The sequence below is a fragment of the Macaca thibetana genome, chromosome 8 (assembly GCF_024542745.1).
Source record: "Macaca thibetana thibetana isolate TM-01 chromosome 8, ASM2454274v1, whole genome shotgun sequence".
NCBI classification, from domain to species: Eukaryota; Metazoa; Chordata; class Mammalia; order Primates; family Cercopithecidae; genus Macaca; species Macaca thibetana.
In genome coordinates, this window is record NC_065585.1 from 92611761 (window position 1) to 92622042 (window position 10282).

The window sequence follows — 10282 nt, forward strand, 5'->3', positions numbered from 1 at the left end:
CCCCTACCTAAAAGTCTTCCCTGGCTCCTGTTGCACTTGGAATAAACCTAAGCTCCCAGGATGTCCCCATGGCCTGCTCCCACCATTCACTGTCTTGCTGTCCATGGGGCACCCACTCCCTTCCCAACTGGACTCTGGACTTCCTCCCTCCTCTTGGATGCTCAACTCCTGGCTGGTTTTTCACAGGCCTGCCTCCTTCTGATCTTGAAAGCCTTGAAAGGAGTGCATCTTCTCCAGTGAAGGGACCCCCGCAGCCTCTGTGCTTCCTTCAGAGCACTTCATGTTTTACAAGCATCTCCTTGGTTTTTGTCTGCCTCACCAGATATTATGTAAGAAAATAGCATTCTCTGAGGTGGAATTCTACTGTAAAAAGGCAGAAAAGAAAAACAATATGTCAAAGAAATTTATAGCAATAGAAGTTTTCAATTGCTCAAATCAGAAAAGTTTCAAGTGCTGATAGCACTCCAAATACCTGTTTCATTGAGAATCCAGATATTTCAGTCCTTTCTTCCCCAGCTCTTACCCATCAATTGTCTGAGAGGAGATTCCTGCACCAGTGCACCAACCAGTAAAATACGGTGCTCCAAGATGCAGTGCAATTCTCCAGACACAGCCGGACAGTGCAGAATGAATCCTGAGTCCCAGATACTGTAGTTCCATGAGTATGGTCCTGGGTAACTGTTGGTTGTTTTCTTAGTAGCCATGTCATACTGTTGACTCATATTCAGACCGGTCTAGCTACTAAGATACCTAAGTCTTATATGTTGGTTTGTTTTCCTTTTTTCATTAAATCTTAGAGCCCAGAATTATATCAATCTTATGACACACTCTCTTCTTTGGTCCATGCATGGCTCACTTTATCAAGTAGTTACTTTTAATAAAGCAGTAAGTACCCACAGAATAGCCATCTGTTTTATCATGCTGTATGTGACGTAACTTTCGGCTTACTTTTTTTCTCTTCCCACTAAATTACTAAGAGTCACCCGTGTTGTTTTTGGTGGGCATGTGGCTTCCTTTCAAGTTGTGCTTTTGGCGAGCAATACTGCTGTGTACACCTTATGCATGCTTCCTGTGTACAACGATTTGTTTTGGGTGTGTACCTAAGGAAGAAATTGGAGGGTCATAGAGAATGTGAGCATCCACCTTCAGGAGGTAATGGATTATTTCCCAAAGTAGTCACCCTAGCAAAGTATAAGAGCTCAGATCTCTTTCAAACCAAGTGTCAGGCCAAGTACCCTTTATCCTGCTCTCATGAAATTGCTCCTATGAAGTCTCACTGTGGAAGTTCACGTGTCCTTCTTCATTGTCACTCTGGTTCAGACTCATTCTTCTAGGAGATAAAATTACCTCCAATCCTGCTTCTCGCATCCTTAATATTAACTACCTTCCCCAGTCCTTGAAACCTTTCAAATGTAGTCATACTCCTTCTACAAAGTAATCATGGGAAATAGCCACCATTCATTGAGAGCCTGTGGTATGTTTAGCGCTCTACATTTTATTGCATTCATTCTCACAGTGTAGATATCATGCCTATTTTACAGAAGAAGAAACTGAAGCACAAAGAAGATAAGTAAGTTGCCCATGTTCAAGAACAGGATTCAAACTCCCAAGCTGATGTCCTTCCCCCTAAATTACATTTTCCTCATCCATGTCCATGTGGAAGACTCTGCCAATGTGTCTCTGGACTCTAATTCACCTGCCAGCAGCCCCGCAGCTCTGCCTCCAGTCATGGTTCCTAAGGTCTAATTCAACTAAACAGATATTTAATTACTCAGCATAAAACTGTCCTTGCAGCATTTTGAATAAGGGAATGCAAGGGCTTTGAGGTTTAATCCCAGCTCTGCCTCTTAATTTGAACTTGGGCAGGTTATTTAACTTCTATCAGTGATTCCTGAGGCCTCACTTAACCTCTCTGGGCTCGGTGTCTTCATATGTGAGGAGGGTATAATGGAGCGAGTCCCGCTGTAGGGTGCGGTGAGATGTAATTGAAGATACATATACAAACACGCCTGGCAGCACCCCGGGACATAACCGAGCTACATGTAACGGTGGCACTTTTCTACTCTCTCTTTTCTTTCTTACCAAGAAATTAAATCTGCAATTTCTCTTATCCACTTTTTCAGAATCCTGGATATGCATTGTTTTGGTAAAAACACTTCAAATGGAAGTCTCATTTTCAAGTAGCAAATTACAAATTAAACATATGATTCAATTGTTAACAGTTTTCAGTTCGAACTAAGTAGTCTTACTCTTTACAGGAATAGAGAGTGATGAAGAAATTAGGCATTTGGATGAAGAAATAAAGGAACTGAATGAATCCAACCTTAAAATTGAAGCAGATATGATGAAACTTCAGACTCAGGTAAAAAAAAAAAAGTAATTCATGATCCTTAATCTTTGGTGGAAACAAAACATTGAACTTTTTAAAGCTTGTGTGAAAATATATGATATCTTAGAGTCAATATGCTGAGTGTTTCTAGATTCCATAATTATTGTAAAATTCTGAATAGCTGGATTACCCCAGGTTACCATTGATTCAGTAGCTGTGGGCAAGCTGTCTCCTGTTTTTGTCCTGGTAGCATCAAAGGTTTCATAAGCAAACAAGGCAGATTATCCTATAATCAAACAGTCTGGTGGAGTACGTAGTGCATTAGAAAAAAAATGTGATGAAAAGGTAAGAATCCTTGGTTTCATTCAAAATTCAAGTAAAATATAGCAACTTTTTCATTTAATGTTTTTGGAACACCTCTGAATGTGTAAGTATTTATTAGAAACAGATCTTACTGAACATTTTCTTGAGCAAATTCTTTACCTAAAAACCCAAGTAATTTCTCAATTCTGCATTCTTCTTTATAATGTCTGCCTCATCCCATGGAAATTAACAGTTCAGTTCAAGATTTTTAAAACACAAATCATAACTCTCTTGCAACAAGCTAGCAGCAAAAGAATGAGACAGAGAATAGGACTGAGTATCTTTCTCCCTTTCCCTGCAGGGGATTTTTATACCACCATAGTTACTGGATCTCTTGGAAGTCCTCACACAACAGCTTAAGACAACGGGTTTTAATCCATCTGAAATTTTGGTTTCCTTACCCAGAGTGACCATTGTTGCCATCATCAATTAATGGCCATCTGGTCCACAGATTGACACTTTTGTCTAGAAATCATGGGAATTCCTCTAGAAAACCATTAGCAAAGAACACAAAGGCGTCTGCCCTCTTGAGACTTATCGTCTAGAAGGAGGAAGCGACACTAAACAAAAAAGTCATAAATGATCAATTATGTTGTATGCTAGAATGGCAGGGGGCTGGGTGAGTACCTGTATTTCAATACTTAATGGGACCACCAGCCCCCAGGGAGAAGAAAGGCATCCACAAAGACTTGAGGAATGAGGGAGTTGGCCAAACAGGTATGGAGAAAGAGTGTTTCAGACAGAAGAAACCCTGCAAGCACAAAAGCACTCATCATGAGAAGGTCTGGGGATTTGAGAAATAGCAAAGAGAAATGTGGTCGCAGGTGAGTGAGCTGGGTGGGGCAGGTCACAGGAGAACAGTCTCAGATGCAACAGGGCAGCTCACATGGGGCATCTTAGTCCATTTCAAAGACCTTGGTTTTTATTCTGAATGTATGCAGAACTGTAACACAGTTTTGACCCAACGAGTTACATCATCCTCTCTGATTGACATGCTGACTTGCATTTTAAGAGGCTCATCTTGGTGGCTGTGTTGAGGAAAGGCTGAGAATAGATTAAATGGGGTAATGGCAGACACAGGGCCACCCACGAGAAGGCAGCACAGTCACACTGGTGGCTTGGCCCAGGGGGCAGCAGTGTGGAGGGGACAGTGGTCTCATCCTGGATATTTTGAAGGAGGCGCCAGTGGAGGAGAGGTATGAAAGAAAGAGTCATGGGGGATCTGCACTTAAGCTGAGTTGCTGCTGACTGGAAAAGGGAGACAGCAGATGGAGCAGGTTTGGGGAAAATAGCAAAGTTTGCTTTAAGCATGTTAAGTTTGAGATATCCATCATACAGCCACGTGGAGAAGTTTCACAATTCCTGAGGAAGTCTGGGCTGAAGATGAAAATTTGGAGATGTGATTCTAGCACTTCAAACAATCCAATGGGGCTGCAGCTTCATGCTGAGAAGTTGCATGCATGCATCTCTTAGTGTTCAGATTCACTTGGTGTGTTTTCTTTCAGGGAGAAAACTTTTGCGATCCTTCCAAACTCCACTACTCACATTCCCAAGTTATTTCTGTTGTAGATCACGTCTATGGAGAGCAACTTAAAGACGATAGAGGAGGAGAACAAACTCATAGAACAGAACAATGAAAGTCTGCTAAAAGAGCTGGCGGGTCTGAGCCAAGCTCTCATTTCAAGCCTTGCTGACATCCAGCTTCCACAGATGGTAAGTTCAAGGCCAGATCCTCGCTGTTCCATTACAAGCATTTGCAGTGTCATCATGCATTTACCGACGGGGTTGCCATGACTGAGCTTTGAGGAGACCTGTGAGCAGTCACAGAGTGACCACACTTCATCACAGTCTGGTTTGGAGTAATCTCCCTCTCTGGGAACGTGGTAGATACATTTATTTAAATTATATTAAGGCCAAGAATTTTTTTAGAGGCCAAAGTCATTTAAAAACAAAGGATTTTTTTGAAGCTTGGTTCATAATGTCATGTGAAAGTTGAATGGGCAAAACTCCCTCAGTGAAAATGTTATTTCCAAGTAGAAGATTCCATGTCTTATAAAATCTGAGACCATTATTTGCATCATCCACCCAATTCAAGAACTGTAATCAAAGATGTTCAATTCCCAATGGACTAGGTGCTTTCTTCATATGGAAGTATGAAGAACCTACTTCAGTTCTCCTCATATAAAATAAAAAGCAAAAAAAAAAAAAAAAAATGAGCAAGGAATCCTCATTTTCAAAATCGAAGCATGTCTTTCAGGTATGCAACTATAGACCTCCAACACTTAATAATGGGCACACATTCTAAGAAATGTGTCCCTTAGGCAATTTTGGCACTGTGTGAACATCATACAGTGAACTTCTGCAAACCCAGATGACAGACCCTACTTTACTTACTGCACACCCAGGCTATATGGTACAGCCTACTGCTCTGAGGTTACCCACTGGAGCAGCATGTTAGTGTACTGAATATTTTAGGCAATTACTAGTATTTCTGTATCTAAACATGGAAAAACATATCTAAACCATAAAAATATGCTGTTGTTATCTTATGGGACTACCATCATATATTCAGTCTATCATTGACTGAGATGTTGTTATACATTGCATGACTGTATTTGGAATTCATAGAAAATTAGCCTCTTTTACATATTCTTAAATACAGACAAATATTTGGAGGAGAGTCTATATTGCTGAATGCTTTTAATCTCCTCAGAACCTAAATTTTTAGAATAATTTTTCCAAGGATGCCAATTTTATATATGAAATTATTTATGGAAGCAGCAATGTGATAAAGAAATATAATTGATTTTGGTTGAAACATTAAGCCCCTCAGTTTTACCCAAGTTCTTAGCATGGAGTTCTTATCTTAAACAATTCCAAATATGTTTCTTGACTCCCACCTGCCAAAAATCAATAATGTAATAATGAACACAAAGCAAACTAAATGATGCCACTATGGTAAGGATTAAGATAATTATTCAAAATCATTGTAATGTTATTAACATTGCATAAATCATACTTTGAATATGCATTCCTTAGTATTTTCTTCTTCACCGCTGCCATAAAAAATAGGTACTACACAAGTTAACTTGTGCCTTGTGTACTCACCACACAGAGCACTCCAGTGGTGATTTTTAGGGCTGATCACACAAAATGTTACAAAAGCACCAAAGAGCGAGCATTAGTATTCCCATTCCATAGTTGAAATCAGGGCTCAGAGAGCTTACTTAATTTGATCAAGTTTCCAAAGCTAACACAAGGTAAGTGGGCCCGGCCCTGCAGAGTGGCCTTTATCCACTGCGCTACCTGGGTCCCCATCCCATTCCCTGACTCTCCAAGAAACACAAGGCACAGCAAAGGCAGGAAAGTGAAGGGGACAGAGAATCACGATTGGACAATACTAATAATTTAGATCAGCGCTTTGCCGAGCAGAGCACAACCAAATAGCTTCAAATTTAGAAAGCTTATTTCCTTAAATAGCAACAATAGCACTATACTTTGTCATTTAAATGTCCTTTCTTCCAAGCACCTTGCAAAGTAAGTCTCATGCCATGTGTTTTTAAAAAGGAGGGAAAATGGTGGCAACAGAAATGACTGAGTAACATTCCCCTTGTGATATTCATTCCGTTTCACATTTGTGTGAAATTTACACATATCCAGCCTGTGCTCTCCTTGAAGCATCACACTGGGTAAAGGAGAGACCAACACATACAAAAAGAACAGAGAGGCCAAGTGCAGTGGCTCACGCCTGTAATCTCAGCACTTTGGGAGGCCGAGGCGGGTGGATCACCTAAGGTCAAGTATTTGAGACCAGCCTGGCTAACATGGTGAAATCCCATCTCTACTAAAAATACAAAAATTAGCCGGGTGTGGTGGTGCACACCTGTAATCCCAGTTACTTGGGAGGCTGAGGCAGGAGAATCGCTTGAACCTGGGAGGCGGAGGTTGCAGTGAGCTGAGATCACACCACTGCACTCCAGCCTGGGCGACAGTGCGAGACTCTGTCTCAAAAAAAAAAAAGAAAAAAAGAATAGGGGATGAATAAATTTAAACTTTGTGAAATTGATATTCTGCCTGCAAAGACTGAGAAATGTAAAAAGTGTTATTACGATGATGCCACAGGAGAGAAACAGGTTCAAAGGGTCTGAGGATGGAGGAGGAAAATTTTCCATCACAACTGTTACTGAGTAACTTGCTCAAATCTTAAATACCTTAAGTTTCTGCCCAGTGCTGTTAAAGGCACCACTTAGTACAAGCAACCCTTCCCAGCCTCACAAATATTCACCTTCCACAAACAGGAGCCTCTGTTGTGCAAGGCATGTGCAGTCAAGGCTGAGACTGCCTCCCAAGAGAAGTAGAAAAGTTCTGTGGAGTCTGAGTCCACAGCCAGACATATACTTTATGCGCTCCAAATCAACCCCAAATACTGTACAAGTCAGTCACATTCGTCTCCCGAATTAAGAGTGAACAGATGAATCCCACACACACTCCATCTCTCTCCATCTCCTGCAACTCCAGCAGCCATATGCACCCTTGCCTTCCCTCCTGACTCCCGGATCACTGATCTTCGATGTCACTGGGTCCTTCTTTTCCCTCAGCCTGAACCACTGTGATTGGGTCAATGTGTTTTGTCTCCATTTAGGGACCTATCAGTGAGCAGAATTTTGAAGCATATGTAAATACACTCACAGACATGTACAGCAATCTGGAACGGGACTATTCCCCGGAATGCAAAGCTCTACTGGAAAGTATCAAACAGGCAGTGAAGGGTATCCATGTGTAGGATCACAGCACTGCCGGGCAACAGAAATTACCAACAGCAGCAAACTCCAGATGGATCTGTTAGTGGTTCGTGTACTGCTAAGGCGTGGAGGTTGCCGTACTGCATTTACAATTGCAACATTGCACTAATTTTATTTTCCCCAGCTGATATAAAAAGGAAAGAAAAGCTATGATAAACTTCTTGGATTAAAAGCAATGCAGTCAATTATTAGATCTTATTTATTTTCATATGATTTTCTTTTATTTCCTCATTGTACTCTTTTTTTGTAAAGTATATGTAAAATAAATGTGACATTTTTATAATTTATTTATTACTAATCGAAGAGTTTTTTATCTTTTAACTGCATTTTGAAGTCTGCCATATTTTTACAAGTGTGTTATTAATTTATTTTCCAATAGGATTTAAATAGAAATGCTATTCTCAAGTCATCTTTCTTGCTGGGTTTTAATGAGGAAACAGGAAAGGGTGAAGGAAATCCTTGTCTAAGGACTGCACTATAGTTGAGTTTGATTTTTATTGCACACTTCTTCCCCCACCTTTCACTGGTTTTTGTATTTATAAATGAGTTTGTGGTAAGGTGAGCTGCACAGAAGGAATAAGAAGACAAATGGCGCCCACTAGTGGGTAATCCGCACTCACAAAAGCACAGGATGCTGGAAAACAGCCTGCTCAGAATTTGTTAGCAATAATTAAACATAGCAATCAGCAAAGTATTCGACTTGGCTGGACGGTTTTCGTTAATATGAATTATTTATTTGAAATGTTTTAAAGAAACATAAGCTTTTTTAGTGATGCAGATTTGTCTGTTTGTTTTTCAAGTCATATCAGATCGTTGGCAACTCGTTTCCCAAGATGAAAAATAAGACTTGGTGTGACCAGCCAGGCTTTCCTGCCATATGTTGGTACAATATACAAGTGACAATATTGGTGTATATTTGTACTTAGCAAATACAAACACATCCAAATGAAAAATTTTGTAGATACCGTATCCCCTGAAATAGCATTTATCTTACTGGGTTGACTGGAAAGGAATGGAAAATATAGTAACACATGAAGAAATGTTACTCCAATCTGAGTGATTACTTCAAACACTGGCAACTTGGGTCTCACCCTCCATAGGAAACAAGACAACATTCAATTTGATAGAAATCTTGCCATAGACTTTCAAGTACTACAAAATATACACACACACTCACACACACAGGCATTCTCACACACACACGCACACACACTCATCCACACTTTGAATTGAGTCCACAATCTTGAATTTCTGAATGGGTCAGAGTTTCATAGTTGCTATAGTAAAGGCAATGTCTATTTCAGGGATTGTAAAGTAGTTAAGCATTGTTTCAAAAGTTTTTTTATATTTATTTTTTTTAAGGAAAAGGTATAGACAACCAGCTAAACTGCCTTTTTGGTGTGCACACACATTTCATGTGCAGACGTGCCTCTGTGTAAATGTACACATGAACTTAGTGTGGGCTTAATTTTCTGTGCTATAAACGAAAGTGTTTATTTTTTATTAACCTCATGGATATTTAGATGGAACGTGATGGCATTCACAGGCTTGATATATTCCACTGTTATTACTGTTACCTGCACAAATGAAAAACAATACTCAACAATAATTCCACTCCCATGAAATTGTGGTCATTGTTATGCATTAAGTGAGGCTTATGTTTGGTTTGGAGTTCATTTGAACTCTTGAATCTTAGTTTAGTGAAGATGAACTGTCTGTTCTTAGGTAGAAACGGTGTTTATTTAAAAATCAATTTTAAAAATGAGCTACCATATGTGCTGTCTATTATAAATGGGACACCAAACAAAATTTTCTATTACAGTTATGTACTCGCAAACATTTTGCTATACAGTACTTCATGGATGCATACAAATGAGTTCACTTATTACAAAGACAAACGTTTAATTTGCTAAATATTTTAACAAGTTTGTTATATATTTTATTTAATTTAAAAGAAATCTCTTACCAACCTACATATTTATTACTATGATTTACTATGACTTCAGGTTAATTTATTTGTGTTGGCATAGTTTGAGCAGGATGTTTTGTGAAGTATGTTTGTATTTATTTGCCTACTTTGTACTTGATGTGTTTTGTAATGTGCACTGAATTTATTTTCTTTTCAACTATGTTAATGATCAATACTGTAAATTGGTCTTTTGTAAACAACAAAAAGGCAATGATGTATGCATTTTTTTATTTGAGGTAGTTTGTTTGTATACTGTTTCTCCAAACATTTAATATTTCTTACATCAAAGCAACAAAATTGTGTTCAGTGCTGTACATTTGGTGTATGGTAGGAAATAAAAACTGATAACGAGTTTTGATGTGATCTTTCTCAGGCTGTTATCTAGAGACTAGTATCCCCTTCCCATGGAATCCACTGTCCAGAACGAGCCCTGGTGAGGTCCCCAGAGTGCACTTGAGCCTGCCAGTCATTCGGAGACATTTCTGTTCTGACAGCTGGTCTGCTTGCCTTAAAGTGGACAGGACTTTTGGCCAGTTGACAAGCTGTCCCTGCCTTTGATGTGGCATTCACCTCCAGAACAGGGAATGCTTTGACATAAGGAAGACCTTTGCTAGGAGTGGCAGCAAATTCATTCAGATCTAATAGGTGGCAAGATACAGGGCCCACCCTCCTGATTCCAAAATTACTTTGGATACAGAGTATATCTCTAGATTCATATAAGCTAAAATTAAAGAAACTTGAATTAAAGAAAAATGATAATAAATTCTTGATAGCATGCCTTCTGCTTATGTGTTCTTTCTATCTAATGTCAAATAGTCA

At 39.4% G+C, this 10282-nt stretch overlaps 1 protein-coding gene across 3 annotated transcripts in view; it reads left to right on the forward strand.

Annotated features, from left to right (window-relative positions):
- Positions 1–9814, forward strand: part of ST18 (ST18 C2H2C-type zinc finger transcription factor) — a 122258-nt gene extending 112444 nt beyond the window's left edge. For all 3 annotated transcript variants that reach the window (XM_050801790.1, XM_050801787.1, XM_050801788.1), the window contains 3 exons: positions 2259–2362; positions 4262–4405; positions 7335–9814. In XM_050801790.1, coding sequence (XP_050657747.1) covers positions 2259–2362; positions 4262–4405; positions 7335–7475 — 389 coding nt within the window. In that variant the 3' untranslated portion in view covers positions 7476–9814. The remainder of the gene's footprint in view (positions 1–2258; positions 2363–4261; positions 4406–7334) is intronic.
- Positions 9815–10282: the final 468 nt, after the last annotated feature.